This window comes from Rhipicephalus microplus, unplaced genomic scaffold (assembly GCF_043290135.1).
Source record: "Rhipicephalus microplus isolate Deutch F79 unplaced genomic scaffold, USDA_Rmic scaffold_13, whole genome shotgun sequence".
Taxonomy (NCBI): domain Eukaryota; kingdom Metazoa; phylum Arthropoda; class Arachnida; order Ixodida; family Ixodidae; genus Rhipicephalus; species Rhipicephalus microplus.
Genome location: NW_027464586.1, coordinates 39,108,358 through 39,134,146, shown reverse-complemented (window position 1 = coordinate 39,134,146; position 25,789 = coordinate 39,108,358). Strand labels below are relative to the sequence as shown.

Here is a 25,789-nt window from a genome sequence, read left to right as displayed (position 1 = left end):
GGGGGCAATGACACAATGTTACTTCAAATTACGCGCGCTAGCCGATACTTGTGCCCTCTAGATGGTTTGCGACGCACGAGCTTGCGGGACCCAGCTGCACGCGAACCGTGTTGGAAAAAAAAAGAACGTAAAAGAAAAGGCAGAAGTGAATCCTCGAGACAATCTAGCTGTGTTATTATTCTCGGGGACAAGTTCGCCTTGCCTACGCTAGCCTATTAAAAGAGTTTATTGAAGAGTGCTTTACAATATATATATATATATATATATATATATATATATATATATATTGTAACGAGGTTTATTTGCAGAGCAGAACGCAGAAGGCAAAGTAGTCAGCAGTGTCCGGCCAAGCGCAGCAAGCACGAGCTTATGCTAATGGCGATGCCCCTGAGGCGCCGAGAAATGCTGCGGTGCGGAGGCCCCTCTTCTTCACTACAATCGCCCTCCGCAGAAAAAGGCGCCATCCTGGCGGATTAGGGAGAAGAAACGACTAATGGGTCGTAATATGGCTTGAGGCGAGAGACGTGGACAGTGTCGTGGCCGCGGTAGCGTAGGTCTGTGGATAGGATGATGGGCTCCACGATATACTTGACGAGTGACGTTTGCTCTACAACGCGGTATAGCCCGATGTATTTGGGAAGAAGTTTTGCGGAGCGGCCAATCGCGGTAGCAGGTGCCCGAAGCCATACCAATGAACCAGGTGGAAAGTTTGGAGTCGAACAGTCCCCGGTCTGGTGGGATTGCTGCTGCCACTGGTCCTCAAAAGAAAAAGAGCGGGCAAGCTGTCAGCATTCTTCAGCATGTCGGGCAGCTTCGGACAGAGTTGTACTTTCCGACTCATAAGGTTTATATGGAAGAATAGTGTCTATTGTATTTGAAGGTTCTCGTCCGTACAGAAGAAAGTATGGCAAAAACCCAGTAGTAGCTCGTACGGCAGTATTATACACATAGGTGACGAACGGGAGAACTTGGTCCCAATTTGAATGATCAGAGGTGACGTACATCGACAGCACATTGCCAAGAATACGGTTGAAGCGCTCCGTCATGCCATTCAATTGAGGGTGGTACGCTGTACTTGTGCGGTGCACGATTCGGCATTCGTTGAGTAATGCCTTCAAAGCGTCAGAAAGGAAGGCACGGCCTCTGTCACTTAGGAGCTCGTGAGGGGCACCATGACGCAGAATGAAGCGTTGCAACAGAAACGTTCCAATGTCACAGGCTGTGGCAGTCGTCAGCGCGGCTGTTTCTGCATAGCGTGTCAGATGGTCATTCGCAACAATAATCCAGCGATTACTAGCTAGAGTTGATGGTAGTGGTCCGTAAATGTCAAAAGGTCGACTAGGACAAGGAAGAGGTTGAGACAGATAGACTTGCCCGGGAGGTAACTTCTGTCATTTGCAGTGAGCACACCAGCGAATGAATTTCCGCACGTAGTTATACATGCCACGCCGATAAAATCTGAGTCGAAGCCTAGCGTATGTCTTGAAGAGGCCTGCGTGGACGCACTGTGGGTCTGTGAAAAGCTTCACAGATAACAGCTCGAAGATGGCGGGGTATCACAAGGAGACACTTGCGACCGTCAGAAAGGTAGTTGCGTTGATAAAGAAGATCATCCATTAGGCAAAAGTTGATAGCCTGGCGGCGAAGTGGTGAGAGGATCAGAAAGAATGCTTATGAAGCCACTGATCCAGGGATCTTTTCGTTGTTCCACCGTCATGTTGCGCAAGGCGGATGACGCAAGTGCAGGCTCGAGGGAAGAGAGGCAAACACCTTCATCCGATATGGGTGAGCGAGAAAGGGCGTCGGCATCCGTGTGCTTACGACCGGATCTGTAAATAACGCGAATGTCGTATTCCTGAAATTTAAGTGCCCAGCGAGCAAGTCGTACGGAAGGGTCTTTAAGTGTGGATAGCCAACAAAGGGCGCGGTGGTCAGTGACGACGTCGAATGCGTGATCATACAGGTAGGGGCAAAATTTTCCAAGGGCCCAAATAATAGCTAAACACTCTTTCTCGGTCACGGAGTAGTTAGCCTTGGCTTTCGTCAATGTTCGGCTTGCGTAGGCGACAACATATTCATCAAACCCCGCCTTTCGTTGCGCGAGCACAGCGCTAAGTCCAACATTGCTGGCATCAGTATGAACCTCCGTGGGAGCGGCAGGATCGTAGTGGTGGAGGATGGGTGGTGAAGTTAGCAGGCGGCATAACTTGGTGAACGCATCGTCGCATGCTGGTGACCAGGTGGAAAGGTCCTTGTCGCCACTAAGAAGGTCCGTAAGGGGCGCACATACAGAAGCAAAATTGCTAATAAAGCGTTGGAAGTATGACGACAAGCCGACCAAACTTTTAAGTTCATTCAAGTCCTTTGGCTTCGGAAAATCGGCGACTGCTCGAAGCTTGGCGGCGTCGGGAAGTATGCCATCCCGTGATACGATGTGGCCAAGAATGGTGAGCTGCCGGGCACCAAAACGACACTTCTTGAGGTTGAGCTGAAGGCCGGTGTCGGTGAGGCGTGTGAGGACGTGCTCGAAACAATTTAAATGGGTGTCAAAATCGGTGGAAAAGACAACTACGTCATCGAGGTAGCATAAACATGTGTTCTACTTGAGGCCTCGTAAAATAGTGTCCATCATTCTTTCAAAAGTGGCTGGACCGTTACAAAGGCCGAAAGGCATAACGGTAAATTCGTATATTCCATCAGGGGTGACAAATGCTGTTTTCGGTCGGTCAGATGCTGCCATAGGAACTTGCCAGTATCCAGACCGTAAATCCAGCGAAGAGAAGTATTCTGCTCCCTGCAAACAGTCAATGGCGTCATCTATTCGCTGTAACGGGTAAACGTCCTTACGGGTGATCTTGTTTAAACATCGATAGTCCACACAGAACCGAATAGAGCCATCCTTCTTCTTATCGAGAACGACCGGTGACACGCAGGGACTGTTGGAAGGCTGTAAAATACCCCGCTGGAGCATGTCAAAAACCTGGTCGTCAATAACACGGCGCTCTGACGCTGAGACTCAGTAGGGGCACTGCCGTAGAGGCGTATGGCTTCCTGTGTCAATCTTGTGAAATATGTTTGATGTGCGACTGAGGCCAGAAGCGTGGCTGTCAAAAGAAGTATGCAACCTTTGCAGCAGGTTCACCAACTGGCTTCGTTCTGAAAAAGGCGTTACGACATCGATGGAGCGGTGGAAAGTGTCAAGGAGTGACTGGTCAACAACAGAGTCAAAAGTAAGTGCGCTGAAGTCTGTAGAAAGTAAACTAGATGGAGCGTCAAAAATGTGACAGGCGTGGGTCAAATGCACGGAACCGAGACATTCACCATAGAATAAAGGTAAAGGCCCTTCTAGCGTATTGTGCACGAGTGTCTTCATGACGCCATGGTGGAGAGTAAGGAGAGCAACAGGCAGTGGAGAACATTTGCGTTGAATGAACAGGGCAGAGGGCGTAAATAGAACATCACCATCGGAAATAGCGTCACACGACACAGTCACCAGCAGAGAAGAGTGCAGTGGTAAGGTGGTGTCGTCGGAAACAGACAGTTTATAATACGACAGGGAGGCTTCGACAGCGTGAACATCAGGAAGTGCAGATAGCTCAAGTTCAGCGCGACAGCAGTCAATGACGGCATTATTATTCGCATGGAAGTCCCAGCCGAGTATCATGTCATGGGAACACGAGGGCAGCACTACGAATTCGACGATATACACAATCCCTTCGATGACGACACGTGTGGTACAGGCTGCGAAGGTGTTACACTTTGTGCGTTAGCCGTTCTAAGAGAAAGGCCGGATAATGGCGTCAGAACTTTGCGGAGTTTGCGGCACAGGTTGATGGAAAAGACGGATAGAGCAGCTGCGGTGTCGACAAGCGCCATGATAACGATACCATCAACTGACACTTTAATGACGTTAGCTGGACAGGGGCGAGGACTAGCGCATGGCGACGGGGACGCAGTTCGTGCCTCGGGAACTGCGGCCGTTAGTTTTCCTGGTCGGTGGGACCGGAACGGCGACACATAAGGAAAAGCGAACGTCGACGTGGAGATGGGGAGCGGCGGGTGGGACCGTGTGGACGATCAGAAGGAAAGGAAGAGAAAGGAGGGCTTGAAGGCGTAGAAGAAAACTGAGGGTCGAAAGAGGGCATTCGTCGAATGTTCTGAGCAGCCTGGCGACGACGACAATAACGTGCCACGTGGCCAACGCCGCCACAAGCAAAACATATCAGACTGTTGTCGTAGGTCTGCCATTGGTCGGAGTAGACTCCGACTTGCGGCTGGGGGGCAGAAAACTGCGGCCGAGGTGGTATCGGCATAGGCGGCAGTGAATAGGTCGGCGGCGAAAAGGGCGGCGGCGAATACATTGCCGCTGGCTGGAACGCAGGCTGTCGAGGTCAAGCAACGGCCTCGGCGTACGTGAGAGGTGTGGCGCCTGGCGGCGGTTCACGGGCGGGAGGAAGAACTTGTGCGACCTGGTCTTGAATGAAGTCGCGGAGTGTAGACGTCAATCTGCATGGTTGATCGGGTACGCCGGACATCAAAGAGAGCTGAGGAGCGAACTCAGCGCGGATGAACTCATGGATCTTGGAGAGAAGAGGGGCATGGTCTTCTCCTATGCCAAGGGTGCACAGGCTGGACAAATAGTCGTCGAGCACAGAGGGACGTCGGGTGGAAAGACGCCTGCGCGACTCGTCAAAACTCTGGCATAACTCGGTCAGTTCTAGGACAGTGCGAGGACTCTTAGAAAGCAACATTTGGAAAGCGTCGTCCTCAATGCCCTCCATGATGTGCTTGATCTTAAGCTCTTCTGGACCTTTGCAAGCGAGTCAACGAGTCAATGTCCGAACGTCCTCAATATAGCTTGTGAAATTCTGACCAAGCTGCTGGGACCGAGTATGCAAGCGTTGTTTGGCACGGCGTTTGCGTACCTCAGGCCGTCCGAAAACTTGTGTGAAGCTCGTTTTGAAGACCGTCCCTGTAGGAAGTTCCGCTTCGTGGTTTATAAACCACGGCTTGGCCATGTCCAACAGGTACAAGGAGACGTAGGCCAACTTGGCGGCGTCATCCCATTTGTTGTGAGTGCTCACTCGCTCGTACATTGGAAACCAGTCGTCAACGTCCTTGTCTTCTGTGCCTGAGAAAACAGGGGGATCTCGCAGACGCAGAGAACCGGCACAGAGAACAGTAGGCGGTGCCGGTGGAGGAGTTGGAGCGGCGCTTGCGTCGGTAGGCATAATGGATGGTAAAAAGCGATTTCGAAGCCCCAGGGTGATCGAAACCCAGCAGACTCCACCACTTGTAACGGGGTTTATTTGCAGAGCAGAACGCAAAAGGCGAAGCAGTCAGCAGCGTTCGGCCAAGCGCAGCAAGCACGAGCTTATGCTGATGGCGATGCCTCTGAGGCGCCGAGAAATGCCGCTGAGGCCCCTCTTCTTCACTACAATATGTATGTATGTATGTATATATATATATATATATATATATATATTGCCGCGTGCATAGCTGAATTTAGCGGCGAGATAGCGACGACAACGAAGAACGCGGATTTGCTCGAGAGGCGCAGCGCAGCAGAGTGAAGAAGACGATAATCTTAGCGGCCTTCTCTGAGAGCGTCTCTACAAGTCCCACTGTTCGTGTTTTTAAATAAACCCCCTATAATTTATAACCCGCGACACTGGTGGAGGTGCTGGGTACCACCACCTCATGATCAGCACCCCTGTGAGAAGCCCCGAGTCCAGCCCTACGAGACAGCCACGCGTGGAGACGCCTGTGCACCGCTCAAGCCTTCGCCTTCAAGGTCTGGAACCAGAATTTGGCCTTTTAAAGGGAGCAACACTTCCGACAACCACCCCTACTCAAGAAATGGCAAGGAGTCCTGCACAGGTGACGGTCCAGAATATGCGCATTCCTGAACCATTTCATGGCCGGCCGAACGAAGATGCGCAAGACTGACTTGAGCAGTTCGAACGGGTAGCTAAATAGAACTACTGGAGTCTCGATGGAAAGCTCTTCCACGTATACTTCGCCCTTGAAGACCGCGCGAAGACGTGGTTTATAAACCGAGAGGCAACCTTGACGACATGGGAGGAGTTTTGTCGTCGGTTTCTTGACACCTTCGATAACGCGGACCGACGCGAAAACGCACAACGCCTTCTTGAAGGACGCACCCAACAGCTGCATGAAAGCGTCGCCATGTTTGCTGAGGATATGGTGCGCTTGTGCCACCGCGCGGACCCCAACATGCCCGAGGCTCGAAAGCTAAGCCATCTCATGAGGGGCATCAAAGAGCAGCTATTTGTTGGTCTTGTGCGCAATCCGCCGACAACAGTGGACGAGTTCACCAGGGAGGCCACCGCAATAGAGCGTGCGCTACAGCAACGGTACCGACAGTCTGATCGCCCGGCCACCGGCGCAGCTGCAGGCGCCACCGCACTTACCGAAAACGACGAGTTTTCACTACGCCACCTGATTAGACAGATCGTGCGTGAGGAGATCGCGAAGGAGATCGCAAAATACACATTGCAGTCACAGGCGCCCCCGCAGCAGGAGTCCACGGTAGCCTCCGTCGCTGAAATCGTTCGCCATGAACTTCGACAAGCGTTTGCCTCTCCTCAGCAATATTCCGCTTCACCGTACCGTCCAAACTCGTGTACCTATGCAGACGCTGTGCGTCGTCCATTGGCTCCAGAAGTATCGTACCAGCCGAACGGATACAGCTATGCAGACGCTGTTCGTCGACCCACGCCCATGCCAGCGTCGCAGTACCTCGAACCGTATCCTGTGGCAGCCTGGGCTCAGCAGGATTCTGTCAGGCGACCCTATATGCGGAAGACCGACATATGGCGCACTGCGGATCGTCGACCACTCTGCTATAACTGTGGAGAGCCAGGGCACATTTGCCGTTTTTGCCCACATCGCCGAGTTGAATACCGCGGTAGTGCACCTACAGCTACGTGCCGACAGTTCGACGAAAGCCGTGCCCCCATCGACGACGACTAGGCTGGCAGGCGGGAAGGCTCTTCTACCTTCCGGACGCGGTCACCATCACCGGCTCGCTTTGCTTCACCAAGCCGCCGTAGTTTTGCTGACGCCGTCAGAGGTCGGTCTCCCAGCCCACGGCGGGGAAACTGAAAGCAGCGACCTATGGGGGGAAGGTTGCAAGCCGTCTAATTGCCGAAAATCCCCCACTGCTGCTGAAACATGTGAGAGACGACGATGAAGACTTCGCCGGGAAAACTGTGACTGCCGACCTCGCTGTGACGATTGACGGCGTTGAAGTGACGGCCTTAGTCGATATGGGTGCAGACTTCTCCATAATGAGTGAACGATTGGCAGACGAACTCAAGAAAGTCAGGATGGAATGGACGGGCCCTTATATCCGAAGTGCTGGAGGCCAGATAATGACTCCCACGGGAAAATGTACAGCAAGACTCACTATTGAGAATGTGGCTTTTGTAGCCACATTTCTGATCCTATTGGAGTGCTGCAAACCTATGATTCTGGGAATGGACTTCTCGAGAGAGTGCGGTGCTGTGGTCAACATACGCGACGGTGTCATCACATTCGCCGCTGACAAGTCTGTGACCACTGATCCAGACCAAGAACCCAGGGTGTTACGTGTGGTCGATGACGACGTCTGCGTGCCACCACTGTCTTGTAGTCTTGTTTCCGTGTGTTGCGTCGTGCACTGTAATGAAGACGCCATAGCTGAACGCATCACTGACCTTCTTCTTCACCAAGGCATCGCCATCGCTCGCGGTATCATCAGCTTAGTGGATGGGCGCGCAGACGTGCTTCTGACCAACTTCACGAATGAGCGCCGGCACATCGGTAAAGGCACGGCTGTGGCGTACCTCGAAGAGCTCGACTACTCTCACGACTGTCTTCTAATGCAAGGGGAAGGCACAGCTCAATCACCTCCACATACACCACCAGTTGATATCGGTCCGAGTCTAACACCGACTGAAAGATGCCGTCTTATGGAGCTGCTCGACCAGTTCAAGGACTGCTTCTCATCGACATCACGAGTGGGTCGAACGCCTCTGACTAAGCATCGCATAATTACGGAAGACACAGCAAGACTGATCCGACAGAACCCATATCGCGTCGCTCAGAAAGAACGTGAGGTGATCCAGCAGCAAGTCAAGAAGATGCTAGAGGATGACGTTATCCAACCATCAAAGAGTCCTTGGGCATCGCCAGTGGTACTCGTGAAAAAGAAAGACGGCAGCTTGCGTTTCTGCATCGATTATCGTAAGCTGAAACATGTTACAAAAAAAGACGTTTATCCATTACCACGGATCGATGACTCTTTGGACAGGCTACGGCATGCGCGCTACTTCTCGTGCATGGACCTTAAAAGTGGATACTGGCAAATAGAAGTAGATGAGCGCGACCGAGAAAAGACCGCCTTCGTGACGCCAGACGGGCTTTATGAATTCAAAGTCCTCCCTTTCGGTCTATGCTCAGCCCCAGCCACGTTTCAGAGACTTATGGATACCATTCTGTCCGGCCTGAAATGGAAAACATGCCTTGTGTACCTCGACAACGTGATCGTTTTTTCGGCCACGTTTGAAGAGCATCTAAAGCGGCTACTGTCAGTCCTTCAAGCCATACGGTCCGCTGGACTCACACTCAAACCGGAAAAATGCCACTTCGGCTTCGAAGAACTCCAGTTCCTGGGACACGTGATCAGTCGCGAAGGTGTGAAGCCTGACCCAGATAAAACAGCAGCCGTCGCAAAGTTCGCAAGGCCTTTTGATAAGAAAGCGGTCAGGCGTTTTCTGGGTCTCTGCGCCTACTACCGGCGATTTATAGCAGGCTTTGCACACATCGTCTCTCCACTCACCCGCCTTACAAGGGAAGACATCGCATTTGTATGGGGTGAAGAGCAAGAAGCTTCATTCAACGAGCTGCGACAGCGTCTACAAACTCCACCTGTCCTCGCTCACTTCGACGAGAATGCACCAACAGCCATCCATACAGGCGCCAGCAATGTGGGCCTAGGTGCTGTTCTTGTCCAATGCCAAGATGGTGTGGAGAGAGTGGTTGCCTACGCTAGCAGAACGTTGACACGCGCCGAGTCCAACTACTCAACAACGGAGAAGGAGTGTCTGGCCGTCGTTTGGGCAGTTGCGAAGTTCCGCCCGTACTTATATGGCCGCGCTTTCCAAGACGTAAGCGACCATCACTCTCTTTGTTGGTTGACCAACATGAAAGACCCATCTGGACGTTTAGCACGATGGAGCTTACGGCTCCAAGAGTACGACATGACCATAGTTTACAAGTCCGGAAGGCAACACTTAGACGCCGACTGTTTGTCAAGGTCACCGATTGAATCACCGGCTATAGAGGATGATGATTTCCCAGGTTTTTTAGGAGTTGTAGATGCAGCTATCATTTCTCGGCAACAACAAGATGATCGGGAGCTCAACTCGCTTATAGAATTCTTGAACGGACGAGCCGCCAATGCACCAAGAGTGTTTTCGAAGAACTTATCGTCATTCTGTTTACGGGACGGAATTCTGCACAAAAAGAACTTTTCATCGACAGGTAGAAGCTATCTGCTGGTAGTTCCTGGAGCTCTCCGCAGCGAAATTTTACAAGCCTGCCATGACGAAGCCACTGCGGGCCACCTCGGTTTCACAAGAACACTGACACGCATCAAAGAAAAATATTACTGGCCAAGAATCGCAGCAGAGGTTAAACATTACGTCCGAACATGCATTGACTGTCAGCGGCGCAAGGTACCACCTGTCAAACCCGCTGGACTATTACATCCTGTGCCCGTGCCAGAAACCCCGTTTTCTCAAATCGGAATGGATCTGCTGGGCCCATTCCCAACATCGGACAGTGGCAACAAATGGGTTATAGTGGCGACGGACTACCTCACCCGATACGCGGAGACCAAGGCAATCGCGAGTGGCACTGCAGCTGAAGCGGCCCAGTTCTTCATTGAGAACATTGTTCTGAGACATGGTGCTCCAGCTGTCGTCATAACAGACAAAGGTACCGCGTTTACAGCCGAGCTTTTGCGCACTGTGCTTACGCTCAGTGGCACAGCGCATAGGAAGACGACAGCTTACCACCCACAAACGAATGGGCTTACAGAAAGACTTAACAAGACAATCGCTGACATGCTTTGCTTGTACGTCGACGTAGAACACAAGAATTGGGACCGAATATTGCCGTACATCACATTCGCGTATAATACGGCGCGCCAGGAAGCAACAAAAATGACGCCGTTCGCACTAATTCATGGCAGAGAAGTTACGACAATGCTTGACGCCATGCTGCCTTACGATTGCAATGAATCAGAGACAGACGCCGCAGACTTCACTGAGCGCGCCGAAGAAGCAAGGCAGCTTGCCCGCGTCAGAATAATAAACCAGCATCAACTTGACGCCCAACGGTACAACCTTCGCCATCGATTCGTCATTTATCAACCAGGAGATAGAGTCTGGGTTCGGTTTCCTGTACGACGACGAGGCCTCTCAGAGAAACTTCTACGCCGATACTTCGGACCCTACAAGGTTCTGCGCCGTCTTAGCGACGTGACGTACGAAGTCGTGCCCGCCGCCTCCTCCTGTTCCAAACGTCGCCAGCATCTGCCTGAGACAGTGCACGTGGTCCGCATGAAACTTTACCACTCTCAGTGATGTAAACACAAGATGGCCGCATTTCTACCTGTTGAGCGTCGGGACGACGCTCACTCTGGCAGGAGGGTAATGCCGCGTGCATAACTGAATTTAGTGGCGAGATAGCGACGACAACGAAGAACGCGGATTTGCTCGAGAGGCGCAGCGCAGCAGAGTGAAGAAGACGATAATCTTAGCGGCCTTCTCTGAGAGCGTCTCTACAAGTCCCACTGTCCGTGTTTTTAAATAAACCCCCTGTAATTTATAACCTGCGACAATATATATATATATATATATATATATAGTCCAATCCCGCTACACTGAAATAGTCCAATCCCGCTACACTGAAAAATTCAGTTTTCCGTCAGCAGTTCATAGGAGTCAATGCATAAATATTGTCACCACAACGAACACTTTCTCTTTTGCTGTCCCACTTCAACAAAATTTCACGATGTGATTCCAGGCTCAGATATTTATGTCTATACAGTAAACCCAATCTTTAACACTTTGATGCATTTTGATGCATGACGCGTGTTTCAGACTTCGTCGACGTATTTTCAGGTTCTGAAAATGCATCAAAATGTTAAAGATTGGGTTTACTGTATAGCCGCAGACGATTTGAAGCTGATCAGTTGCTTAGTTCATGGTTTCCTTCGCGCAGCTGCTGGGTGCATCTGCGGAACGATGCCTTTTTCGATTCCAATACTTATCATTTTGTTCCCGCTTGGCCAGTGTGGTAACCAATGAGCGAGCCACCAGTGTTGGATGATAAAAATGGCATAAAATAAGGCAAAAGTCACCGCTCCACGATACCCTGGTGCCATCTCGGCGTTTTGACGGCGGACAGCTACTGGTGTTAACGTGTTAATGCAACTGTTTGGTTCGTTCACGAAAGCAGTTGTAATTGTTTCAGCGTGCTTTTCACTATAGCCTTGGTGAGAATCGCGTCGGGACGCTGCTGGGATAGAATAAAAAGCAGCGGATACTTTTTTGAATTTTGAGAATAAACGCTCCTTTGTTTGGATAGTTCAGATTGGCTATACTTTTTCGATTTCACTACAACGAAATTCTTCCGCGCCCTTTCAGTTTTATTGTTGTGAGCTTCGACTCTCTCTCTTTCTCTCTGTCTGTCTGTCTGCCTGTCTGTCTGTCTCTCTCTCTCTCTTTCTCTCTCTCTCTGTGTGTGTGTGTGTGTGTGTGTGTGTGTGTGTGTGTGTGTGTGTGTGTGTGTGTGTGTGTGTGTGTGTGTGTGTGCGTGTGTGTGTAATGCAGCGGCGCAGAAAGCACTGCAAAAAAACAAAAATAAGCAAGAGAGGAATCTAATACACACTACGTATGCTATTCTACTCACAGATAGCACATTTGAAGACTGACTGATACATACCAAGCTTTTTCTGCAAGCTGTACTGCCTTGATCGACAATTAACATCAGGTTGATATCGTTGTCTTCATACAATACCTCTCTGTCAGTGAAATCAAGAAATCACTTGCACTGTCCGCAAAGCATTGAAACATGGGCATAATCGCTGTTGTTCAGACTTCCTCAGCCTAACATTGATGCACAGACCCCATGTTTCATGAATGCATCTTGTCAACAAAGGCTCTTTGGGTGCCCCCAGAGTCCTCTTTCGGCTGTTCCTAATATTGCACTATCGAGGCTGTGTCGTCGACTTTTGTACTCTCGTTCAGTAGTCCAGACAGGAGGGGATCCTCCTTTGGATTGAAAAGGTTTTCCCACAAGAAAAGCGGGAGGTAGTATACAACAAGCAAATGAATATACTCATGAGCATTGACAAATCAACAAGCGACAGTGAATTCAAAAAAGCCACCGCGAAGAGCATTTTGTTATAACTAAGCGCTCACCACCTAGCAGCCACGCCTGAAAACGGTGTTAACAGGGCATGGCCTCCAAGATGGCGCGCACACGATGTCTTTCTCTCCGGCCGTTCCAATAGCCGCGCTCTCAAGCAAAATGAATGAGCATCACCTCGCACGCTCAACTACCGTGAGAGAGCGTGCGTTTAGGCGGCGGCAGACAAAAAAGCACACGAGATTCCAGCCTGTGTGTGGTTTTTTTTTCCAGCGTATGAGCAAGAATCATCACCAGAATCTCCCAGCTGAACTGAAGGAAATTATTTTTTTCTGTTGCTGCATTTATTTTGGTCCAATTTAAAAGAGAATTTTTCTCATAGGTATTTGTAAGGGGGTATCAATTCGTCTGTGACATCATTACTTTTTTCTCATTACAGTCCATTTGGTTTCAGTGCTAAATACCTCTGTTTGATAAATATAGAGGCATTTTAGCATTCCTCCTTTCTGGAGACTTGCATGAGGGAAAACTGGACTAAATATAGTAATGGAATAGTATTGCTCTCCAATCCTGACCTATTATTTTATTATTATATCGTGTATGGATATTTATGAAGTGGTCCCCCGAAACGCAATTATGCTCTGGTTAACTGAGCGCCCTGGTCATGTCGTTGAAGTACGATATGTGAGAAGAAATTTTGCCTCAATATTATAGAAGGCTTCGTACATTCACTCCCCACGGTTTCATAGTGAAAGCGCCTGAGTTGTCATTGTCTCCATTTTCATGATCTGCATTTTGATTATCTTTTGGTAGGAGAATAGCAATATCAGCCTCGTGCTCATTCACTGTACTCTCGACTGCATCCAAAAGAAAGGGTCGCACATGTAGCATAGCAGCGTCTTTCTAATGAAAACTAAGAATTCATCGAGGTAGACTACTGAAGAAAGAAAAAGTGCAAATTGTCACAGCTATGTAACACTGCAGTGTTTCATAACAGGCACCTCAAAGTCTGAACGTGTCTTGCGTACTTCTTGTACTTCTCGGCCCTTTCATTTTAATTTAGATTTAGATGTTTATTCTCACATTGCCCAATGCATCCAGTGAACACCAAAAATTCACAGTGCGAATGGGCATTTTGGTCAGTCATGTGTCCAAAACGTGCCTGTAACCAGCCTGTGGTCGTCGCAAAACCAGCGACATTCAGTCTAGATACAGGGCCACCACCTGCACCGTCCTCCCTGTATCCTGCTTCTGCAGTTCCACGGGAGGATTCTTCAAAGGGCGTTACAACGCAAAGCAGCACAAACAGCGCGGCAGCCTTTTCGACCATAGGTGTGAGACTCTGCCCAGGCAGCACTGCGAAATACGCCGCCACCAGTGCCCTGATCGCTGCAGTGGCCATAACTGGGTAGTGCAAAGAGAGCCATCCGCAAGCGAACGTGCATAGGCCCTTCTCTTTCGTTGGTGCTCAGGTGCGGTTTCCTGAAAATCAAGAACCTGGCAAGCTGCTTCCATCAATGTAACCTCACTTCATAAAAATAAGAAGCTCATCAAAGCTAACTGCGGGTATAATGCGAAAGATGTTTCAGTTATATCGGTGAGCTCCAACTCGCAATTTAGGTGCCAGCGAGTATCGCATGTCGAGTTCGAGGCAAGCACTCCGACATACCTTTTGCAACGCCTAAATGCGTTAAATTTGGGCATACACAAAATGCTAAAGCAATGAAGTGGATACATGAGTAACGTATTGTATGATCAATGATGGGAAGCTTGCTTAATTCGACATGAATGGCCCCGGGGATTATCGGCTTTGCAACTGTAATCTCCATTTACACCTTGCCTTCTGTGCGTTGAACTCCTTTATTATACGCATCCTAGAATGTTCTGTTGACGGTTGTCTTCTGTTTATATATAATGCAAATGGGAACACATGCGTGCCTACTTTCTCGGTGTACAACGAAAGGCGACACCGATGCCTCCGGCAATCGTGGAAACCAACGGCAAGAAACACCCGATCATAGTCACGACCAATATTTTGCAATTTACCTGTATAACGTGCGTGTTCGCATTTGCTAGTCAAAGCTGGCCGAAACTTAAAGCCTTCAAAGCCTATGTGTTCAATGCTATGTGGTGGCAACCACATGAGATTATCAATGGTTGCGGTGTGTGCTATGTTTATCCCGTGCATCACCAGTCTATACTGTTGCACGGCGTGCATTGATGTCGAAGACTCTGTTGTGCTTTAAAATGAAAATTTTCACTGTTCTCCATCAAGACTACTCAAAACAATAACAGGAGAGACCTATGTTATTACTCTTACTCAAGCGAACGGCTGTGGAGAACGCGAGTAATATCACTCGCCCAACACATTCTTAACGGCCTGTATTTAGAGCTCTCACCATTCTGCTTCGCAAAAACTATGCGAATCGATAAAACCGCAGTCTTTTACGTCCATGGCAATACAAAATGCAAAAGTAGCGTCAACAGGTCTTTCTTCGTTGAGTGCGAGGCTGTTGTGTCTGCCCTTCTTTTTTCTATTGTTCTGGCGAGTAAACTACCAAGCATGTCATGGTGGTTCAATGACGCATCCAACTAGCGAGAGAAATTCGTGGCTGTTTTTCCTAGTGTTCAATGCGCAAACACACGTAATATTTAGCTCATTGTTTCGCAGCAAACTGTGCAAGGGAGTCGGGCTTTGCACTACTCAAAACCGTGTTGACAGGTGGGGCTATGTGTCTGCAAAACTCCACAGTCTCATGTCTATATGAAGGAGGGCAATTGTGCGAAGAAAAGAGCAGGCCATGCCCACCACTGGAAACACACTCTTCCCATGCAAAGCCTCCTTCCTACGATGCCGCGACGCATGCGCCCTTCCTTAACAGATAAGTCGCGAGACAACTCCAGAACTCAGAGGCCTTCATTCTAGCAGCGCCAGTTCTTCAGTTCTCCCGGACCCTACCAGACCCTACCAAAACGCCAGAGGGCAACACAGGAAAATGAAAAAAGCGAATCGGGATGGCAGGAGAGAAACCCGCAGCGTGCCCGCAATTTCGGAGGCCATGAATGGGGTCAACCTTGAAAGGAGATATGTTACCACGTTGCGGGCGTTGAGAAGCGGTCCTTTATTTTCGCCGAACTATTGCCCGATGCCGAAATAGAAGAAAGCAATGTCCAAAGATAATTGAAATATGCTGCAATGCGTGGCATCGCAGTGAAGAGATGGCAACGTACCATTGTGTCACTTCTTGAAAGGATGCAGACGACTCGCGAAGGAGAACAGTGCAAATCAGAAATGCGCATTGGAAAGAAGGCGACGTATACAATGATAGTTTGTTCTAATCAATTCGCTCATGCAGACTCAATTTTCCTTGGCGAGTCCATCATTATTACGTGCATTCTAATCAATATTTGAACTTCTCTAAGCCGGGAGTATAGTTTCATTCATATAAGCAAGCACTTAAGCAAATTCGTAGGGTTACGTGTGACTATTTTTCGCATATACTTGTTTTCTGTGCAAATCGTAGAGCTACTAATTCTCAAATTAAGATGCTGTAATGCATTTCGCCAAATGTTTTTGCTTCGAATGTGTGTATATGCCCGCACACAAATATGCGTGCAACAATCGTACGTGCATAGCGTGCATGTTTGTGTGTATATATATCATGTCCGTACATTTGTAACATGCGTAGTGTGTGTGCGTATATCTGCTTTTAATATCAACTACTGCCAACATGAGCAAGCCAGTGCTCAGAAGCACATGACCTTCTTGATTAGAAACCTAATAACATAGATCAGCGAGTGAATAAAGGAGCACTACTATTACAATCAAAACTATGATTTGTTTATTCTCAAGGTACAATGGCCCAGGCATAGCTTCGTTCTGTAATCTATTGAATGGCATGCACATTCAGCATTTTATGCGACAACCGAACTCAATGGGATACATGCAATTGGAAGGATAGGTCTCAGCATAGTTACCTCGAAAACTGTTAAGGCCTTGCCAGTACCAGTGTAGCAACACAGCTTAAAAGTGCTAGCAGCTTTCGGAGGGGCCCACTACACATGAACAGTTGCCTTCTTCAACCTCAGTCTCGCTAGATAGGTTCTTCATCTTGAAGTATATCTGATGCAGTTCGCCAAAGAGGCTCAATGTGTGCCCGCACAGCGCAACTATCTCCTCTGTTTGGCGAGTAAGATCCTTTATGCCGATGAGAATGAGGCAGTCCGCGGCCACCTATTTTCACCTTCGACGAAGCAAAGCGATCTGATGCCGAAATGAAGAAGCTTCAGTGCAGCACTAAGTGAAAATTCCGCGTTGACCTTGTTAAGCGCAGCCATCTTTGTTTTTTCAACCATTGTTGCCAGCACACGGAAGGTTTCCTGGAGTTGCGGATAAGGCACGCACAAGTCACAAAACTTTATATGTACTGTAGTCAGGAAAAGGAAGACGACAAGATCTGTGGTTGGTGCTGTGCATGAGATCTGCGTCCCTGTCAGACCGCGGCTACGCACACTCCCACTTCGTTAAACGTGCAGCTGTGGCAACCAACCACACAAAGTTCGCGACTATTTGGCTGCCTTTTATCTCACTGACGAAGTATCGCTCCTTTCCAGTTATGTGATTCATCTGCATTCAGCTTGAATGGCAAAGCAAAGTCTGGTAGTTTAAGTACAGGATCACATGACATAATTTGTACCAGCTTTTTATGAACCACTTCACAGTCATATACATTCCACAGGAGTGTATATCTTTGTGTGCTAGTGTAGTCAAACACCTAGTTTTAATGAGTGTGACAGTTAGTTGGCCCAGGACCACAGATGTCCAGAGCCAAGGCAGCAGACATAGAAAATTACTTTATAATTTTGAACAGAGCACGACAGATTATAGACATGGGCAGCTGATGCCATACATATAAACTCAACACTTCACGAACAACTCTATTCTTCCAGCCTTGCGGGAAAAAAACCAAGCACGTCCTTCCCTGGAAATGTCTATACACAGGATGACTTACTTGAAATTCAATGCTTACGAAGTCGTCGACCTCTCATTCATATCGATGCGACGAACACAGGCACCGGACAACCTGACAAATTTTTTTCATCGTAGACATTGAAGCAGCCACGTCCTGACAACATCTACCATTACGCTATTGCAGCAAACACAGGTGCCGGGCAGCACAATGACCTGTCTGTCCCGATCTTGCAAGAAGGCACATCGCAGATGCTTGTCATGCCAACTTCTTGTAGGGTGCCACCAGCAATGTGAAATTGTTGCATCATCCTTATGAGCCTGGTGACATCCACATAGTGCGACTGGCCTAGCACACGAGGTCGAAGACCCAATTGCCTCATCGAGTGCCGTAGTGACCATTGGCCCGCCCAAGCTCAGATGCTGCGATTCATAGGCAACCAAGCCAGGCTCAGTCTCCACTGCCCATACAAAACTCAATAAACCGTACATAGTGGTCTTGCGCATTCTCCAAACCAACAATTATTCGAATCCAGCAGCCTTACAGCCACTGACCAATATAACGGCGAATGTCAGCTCTGCAGGAAACAGGCAGTCTTGAGACACATTTTGTGGGCTTGACCTCAGGTGTCTCTATGGGTCGCAAAATATACAATAATGAGCAGTGGGCGGCCATAGTGCTGAAGTGAGATCCAGGAGAACAACTCTGGGCCATCCAGCTGGCCGAAAACGCCGCCAGGACCCAATATGGTTATTTTTTTGTAAGTCATCACGAGGCATAGTCTCGGATAAATGCTTTGAAATAGCCAGCCAGCCCCGAGAACACATGCAGTGAGTGGATGTCAAAAGATTACATGAGTTCCTCTATGTGGGCCACTGATTCCATTTACACGGGTGGAACTGGGTACATGAGTTTGGGAGCAGTCCTAGGAGCATGGGAAATTTGCTTTTTGTCACAGGCTTGGAGCATTAAAAAAGACGCTTTGGAGTAGGCTTGACGCAGCCAGAAGGGCCTTTCCAAGCAAGTTCAGAGCAGTAAGCAGATGTAGCCCCTATAATAAAAAACTGGGACAGTCAAAACTGGTATTTGAAACTAGATAGGAGCCTGGCCTAACCAGCGAAAGCAGCGATAACGTCCGGCGCGAGAGTCTCGTGCTTAGCACTGACGATGAGTTTTTCGAGCTATGTATGACCCACTACATTCATCATTACATATTTCCCCCTCGCTGAAGACGGAGCCAAGTAGGTGTTCTAAGGTGTCGGGAGGACAAGTGGTTCGTGATACGGTTTGAGACGATCCACGTGTACGATTTCGCGGCTTCGGCGACGCAGGTCCGAAGTAGGAGTGAGGTGTTCGATGAGGTAGTTGACAGCGGAAGTTTTCTCTATAATGCGATAAGGCCCATGGTACCTGCTGACGAACTTTGTAGATGAACCAGGAGCAGCAGTGGGAGGCACCCACAGCCAAACAAGAGAGTTGGGCGAAAACTGGTAGTGGGATCGTCTATCGTCGTGATGAAATTTTTGTAGCTCTTGTTCTTGGGTTGTAAGGACGCTAGCTAATTGTCGACACTCTTCCGCATACCGAGCGGTTTCGGAAACTGGTGTTCCTTCGGATGAGTCGGGCCGGTAAGGGAGAATGGTGTCGATTGGAGATGATGGCTCTCAACCATAGAGTACCATAGAGTAAAAAGAAGGGAGAAAAGCCTGTCGTCGCTTGAGGTGCCGTGTTGTAAGCGTACGTTACGTAAAGAAGGATGGGATCCCAGTTGGTGTGGTCGGAGGCGACATACATAGAAAACATGTCGCCAAGAGTGCGGTTAAAACGTTCGGTCAAGCCGTTTGTTTGCGGCCGATATGCAGTAGTACAGCGATGAATCACGTGGCATTCAGCAAGAAGTTCCTGAATAACATCGGCGAGAAAGACGCGGCTTCGGTCGCTCAAAAGTTCACGTGGAGCACCGTGACGCAGAACAAAACGTTGTATGAGGAAAGACGCAACGTCACGTGCCGTCGTGGCTGGTAGAGCGGCCGTTTCTGCATATCTCGTGAGATGGTCGATCGCTACAATTATCCAGCGATTCCCACCTGATGTGTATGGCAGAGGACCATACAGGTCTATCCCAACACGGTCGAATGGTCGCACTGGGCACGGTAACGGCTGCATTGGTGCGGTAGAACGGCTAGGATCGTGCTTGCGGCGTTGGCACTCTGTGCAAGATCGAATGTACTTTTGAAGGAATGTGTACATGCCGCGCCAATAAAACCGAAAACGTAGCCTGGCGTAGGTTTTAAACAAACCGGCGTGTGCACACTGCGAATCAGCATGGAAAGCAGCACATATGCTGGCGTGGAGATGTTAGGGTATGACGAGTAGCCATTTGCGGCCATTAGGGTGGTAGTTGCGGCGATAAAGTATTCCATCACGAATGGCGAAGTGAGAGGCTTGACGGTGTAGTGCTCGAGATGGCAGGTGGACGAGTGTTTCAGATAGAATCCATCAGAGACGCAATCCACGAATCTTTGCGCTGCTACGCAGCCATGTCGATGGGTCCTGATAGTGGAAGTAAGTTGTCTTGGATGGAGACACTCGCAATATCAGCAGAAACAGGCGAACGCGAAAGAGCATCGGCATCGGCATGCTTTTGGCCTGAGCGATAAATGACACGGATGTCATACTCTTGGAGCCGTAAAGCTCACTGTGCCAAGCGTCCGGAGGGATCCTTGAGGAAGGATAATCAGCAGAGCGCGTGGTGATCGGTAACAACATCGAAAGGACGGCCGTACAGATAAGGCCGAAATTTGGTAATGGCCCAGATGAACGCTAGGCATTCTTTCTCAGTTACCGAATAATTTGCTTCTGCTTTTGTAAGAGTGCGGCTCGCGTACACAACAACATATTCTTGGTAACCAGGCTTTCGTTGGGCGAGTACAGCGCCAAGAACGACACCGCTAGCATCCGTGTGGATTTGTGTGGGAGCACTTGAATCGAAATGTCGCAGTATGGGTGGTGGTGTTAGCAGTTCACGGAGCTTCGCAAAAGCACTGTCGCAGGCTGGAGACCATGCAGATAGATTGCGGTCCCTTAAGTAGGTCACTCAAAGGTGCTACGATCGAGGCGAAATCCCGGACGAAGCGGCGGAAGTATGAGCAAAGCCCAATGAAACTACGCAGCTGCTTGAGAGACGTGGGCCTCGGGAACTCGCTAACAGCACATAGCTTAGCGGGGTCAGGGAGAACGCCATCCTTTGACACGACATGTCCGAGAATGGTCAGCTTGCGGGCTCCAAAGTGACACTTTTTCAAGTTTAGTTGGAGGCCAGCTGCAGAAAGGCAGCGTAAAACCTGTTCCAAGCGACGAAGGTGCGTGGGAAAATCGGGCGAGAATACCACCACATCATCTAAGTAGCACAAACACGTGTTCCATTTGAGGCCTCGTAAGATAGTGTCCATCATGCCCTCAAATGTTGCCGGCGCATTGCATAGGCCGAATGGCATCACGTTAAATTCGTATAAGCCGTCTGGAGTAACAAAGGCAGTTTTTGGTCTATCATCCGGATTCATGGCCACTTGCCAATACCCAGAGCGTAGATCAAAGGAGGAAAAGAACTCTGCGCCTTGTAAAGAGTCGAGGGCGTGATCGATCCGAGGTAAAGGATACACATCCTTTCGTGTTATTTTGTTTAGGCGACGATAATCTACGCAAAAGCGTATTGTGCCATCCTCCTTTTTAACTAAAACAACTGGCGATGCCCAAGGACTGTTTCATAGTTGAACGACGCCGCGCTTTAGCATGTCACCTACTTGTTCATCGATGACACGGCATTCAGTCGGTGAAACACGGTGCGGTCGCTGCCGTAGTGGTGGATGATTACCTGTGTCGATCTGGTGGCATACAGTAGATGTTCGACCTAAGGTAGCGCTGTGACTGTCAAAAGATGGCCGAAACTTGTCAAGGATGCTCAAAAGCCCACACCTCTGTTGTGGGTTTAGGTCTTCGTCGATTACACGGTTGAGAATGTCAGCAGTGGAAGGGCCATTCTCGGAACTACAGGAGAGGGCGCTGACTTCCGATGATCCATCAGGAACGTCAAGTGTAGCGATAGTTTCGAATGATTCGATTGAGCCGATACATTCGCCCCGAAGCAGCGTAATCGTGAATGGGAAAGGATTCCCCACAGGCACGTCGGTCGCGCCACCTTGAAGAGTAACGAGAGCGGTTGGGAGCGGTGATAGGTGGCGATGAACGAAAGCAGCGGAAGAAGTGAAGAATGCGGTAGCGTCGACGACGGTGAAACACGACACAGGTGCGAAGACCGTAGAGTGAGGAGGGATCCGAGTGTCGCCACTAATGACCAACTTCGCGTAGGAAGGGCGATCATCCGCAGGTAAAGCGTCACCAAGAAGACAAAAGACAACTTCGGCACGGGCACAATCAATGACGGCTTGGTTATGGGAGAGAAAATCCCAGCCTAAAATGATGTCGAGCGAACAGTGCGGGAGTACTACGAACTGCACTGTGTAAGGCACTCCTTGAATTACAAGTCTGGCGGCACACTCCGCCACAGGCTGCACAGGCTGTGCAGTGACAGTATGAAGAAACGAACCCGAGTAAGGCGTTGTCATTTTTCGAATTGCACGGCAAACTTTTCCGGAAATGACAGAAATGGCGGCACTAGTATCAATAAGGGCAAGTACAGGTACACCTTCAAGAGCAGCATTATTCACATTGGGCGGCGAACGAAGAGGGTGTGTGCTTTGCAACGAGGACGCAGTTCTTGCCTCGGGAACTGCGTCATTTAGTTTTATGCTTCTAATGTCGGGGGGCGTCGGCGCATCGAGGAGGGCGAGCGACGACGTGGAGAAGGAGATCGGCGATCAGAAGGTGGTCGGTGGCTTGGACGAGGAGGGTGCGATTCGGGGGTCTGGAGTGTAGGGAAACGTGTGGTCGTACTCATATGAACGCGGGTTTTCACGTGAATGGAGCGGGCGGCGGCGACAAAGACGTGCGACATGTCCGGGTAGACCACATGAAAAGCAGATCGGTCGGTTGTCGGCAGTGCGCCATGGATTAGGGACTCGGTGGACTGGAGGTCGTGGCGGCTGGGTGGTATAAACAGGAGCGGGCAGTGGAGGTGGCGCTCGGAACGTGTGTGGTTGCGGTCGTGCTGCTGCTTTGGCATACGTCAATGGCGCATTGACTGGTGGCACCAGCTGTGGAGGAAGGGCCTCAGACACTTGGTCTTGTATAATTGTCCGCAGTGTAGGGCTAAGCGGTGCACTGCGCTCCGCTAGGCCGGAGATGAGCGATAGTTGGCGGGCAACTTCTTCGCGTACAAAATCTTTTATCTGGGAGAGGAGGATGGGATCTTGCGAGAGAGTCAAGCCGGACATCAATTCCTGATGGGGGACAGCACGGCGGGTGACGAGATGTAGCCGGCGGAGCTCATCATAGTTTTGGCAGAGCTCGGTAACTTGAGCGACAGTAGCCGGGCTTTTTGAAATGAGCATCTGGAATGCGTCCTCGTCGATACCCTTGAAAATATGCTTGATGCGGTCCATCTCTGTCATGTTTGCATCGACGCGTTTGCACAAGTCAATGACATCTTCTATGTAACTGGCAAAATTCTCACCAGGCAGTTGAGATCTTGACTGAAGGCGCTGCTCCGCACGAAGTTCGCGAACAGCAGGACAACCGAAGACTTCACTGAACTTTGTCTTGAAGGCTGTCCAGGTTGGAACATCGGTTTCATGGTAGCGAAGCCACAAGTGGGCAATGCCACTGAGGTAAATGCCGACGGTGGCCAGTCTCGTGGCTTCGTCCCATTTGTTCAGGACACTCACGAGTTCGTAGGTAGCCAGCCAGTCATCGACGTCGTGATCGTCCGTGCCGCTGAATATGGGAGGGTCCCGCTGACGGACCGCACCGGAGCACACGATGGCCTGGGGAGCCATAGGCGGAGGGCTTGTGGCAGATGCAGTGGTCATAGCAACAGGTCGAGTCCGGCTTCGCAACTCCAGGATTGCGAGAAGACCGAGCAAGCTCCACCAAATATAATAAAGAACTAGGATAGCCAAAACTGGTATTTGAAATTAGGTAGGAGCCTAGGCCTAGCCAGCAAAAGCAGCGATAACGTCTGGCGCGAGAGTCTCGTGCTTAGCACTGACGATGAGTTTTTCGAGCTATGCATGACCTGTAATGATGAATGACATTCATCATTACACCCCCATTCAAAGCACTTGAGAAGCAACATTTGCTGCACTTTTCAAACACTCAGCTAAAATGTGCAATAGTCTAATTGCAATAGTCTGATTATGTGGAAACTCTCTGTGTGTTTTTCCCATTGTCACCGTGTCCTGTATAAATTAAAAAAACCATACACCAGGGCCCTGTGCATCGTATGGTAAAAGCATGCGAGCAAGGGGCACAAACGCGGTTGAAGCAGAGATCAAACGACCTGGCCGGCCCCTCTCTGGCGTTTGGAGGGCGCATGCGATAAGATCCGATACCCCTGTGTCCTTCGCTCGTCTTTCGTACGTGGCTTCAGCCCTTACATAAGTTATGGATCAGTACCAACTAGCCTAGACCCAGTGCCTTCTTTAATTCCTCAGTCTGGGTCACACTGTAGACATAGCTAGAGTATATACTGAAAAACAAACCCAGTGGGGCTTTCTAATCACAAGGCCACTTGCAACTTTATGTGACATTAAAGCATTGGCAGTAATCTTGTGGTGACAGGCAGCTAGCTTTGAACATAAATTAGATTTTTATAATTTTAATAATTTGAACTAACAGAGTAAGTTCTCTTTGATATCGTCTCTAACAAAAAATGAGCCCTTAAATTTACCCTTCTTCATTTTCACAGGTTCGTATAGAATAATGCTCACCGTGTCCCAGATGAGAATGTCAAAATCGCCGGCGAGGGTATTATTGAAGTGCATGCTGACGTACAGGTTGAGGAAGTCGCAGAAGTGGTGGTACATGTTCACAGCTGGAAATGAACAAATACACTGCATTCTAAAGAAGTCACTTGCACTGCATTTGGCAAATTGATCCATTTTCTGTGTGTTAACAAAGCCAAGAAACGCATAGTTATTGGTACCTTTAAATTAAGAGATAAAGAGAAATGAAAGTGGATGAAAGCCCCACATTACCTATGATTGGCTTTCATATCTCATCGATATTGTGTCTCACAAATAAAACGAGCCCTTGAATGAGCCCTTCTTTCCTACATTCGTAGTGAGGGCTTTGTTCTGGCAGACTTAGTGCCTCCAGGTAGTATATGAGGGATTATTGGTCAGCTGCAAGCTTGTAATAAGTTCATGTGCTACCTGATGCCAAACAGGCCAATAAAAAGTGTTTTACACTAACCATGATTGCTACTAGTGGGGCCGACTGACACTCGCACGTTTAGTGTATTATCAACATCAAATGAAACCCGCACAACGGCAAGCCTTCGCGATGATATAGTGCGCGCCGTCCACTTATCGCCATAGACAGGCACGCATATATGCGCAGAACTGCCGAACAGGATACATGCACCTGTCAATGGTGGTAACTGAACGGCACACACTATGCCATTATAAAGGCTTGGAGCTGTTTGGGTTTAATTTGATGCTGCTAGTACATATATACACCAAAATGTGAACGGGGGGACAGTGGCCGTAGTAGCTCAGTTGGTAGAGCATCGACGCATGATTCGAAGGTCGCAGATTCAGTCCCTGCCCCAGGCAAGTTATATTTTCGTCCACTTTTCTTTCTTCACATTACAATTACCTCCAATAACATCTCCAATACTTCCTTTGGCATGATTGCCTGTTAGATCTCAATATTATTGCATCTAAAAAATAAAATGAGCCCTCAAACGTACATTGCTTTTTTTCATTCACACCGAAGGTTCCATTTTGGCAGACTTGGTGCGTTCAGGTACTATAGGAGGAATTATTGGTTAGCCGCAAGCTCGTATTAAGTTCATGTGCTACGTGACGACGAACAGACTGATAAAGGAGTGTTCCACACTCGCCGTCATTGCTACTGGCGGCGCTGAATGACGCTCCCACGTTCAATATAATATACCACATAATGTGGATGGGGGGATAGTTGCCATGGTAGTTCAATTGATAGAGCATTGAATGCATTATTCAAAGGTGGCAAGTTCAGCCCCTGCCCACAGCAAGTTATCTTTCCATCCACTTTCCTTTCTTCACATTTACATAACAATTACTCCTTATAACATCCCTTACACTTCTTTTGGCATCGTTGTCTTAATTATCATTAATGCCAGATCTAATGAAAAAACAAGCCTTTACTTTTACAGGTAGTGCATGAGGAACTATTCGTCAGCTGCGAGCTCGTAATAAGTTCATGTGCTACCT

General features: G+C 49.1%; 1 protein-coding gene across 7 annotated transcripts in view; it reads right to left on the bottom strand.

Annotated features, from left to right (window-relative positions):
- LOC119164608 (EGF domain-specific O-linked N-acetylglucosamine transferase) overlaps positions 1–25,789 on the bottom strand; it is a 387,898-nt gene that overhangs the window by 184,747 nt on the left and 177,362 nt on the right. For all 7 annotated transcript variants that reach the window (XM_075882748.1, XM_075882746.1, XM_075882744.1 and 4 more), the window contains exon 8: positions 24,302–24,405. In XM_075882748.1, coding sequence (XP_075738863.1) covers positions 24,302–24,405 — 104 coding nt within the window. The remainder of the gene's footprint in view (positions 1–24,301; positions 24,406–25,789) is intronic.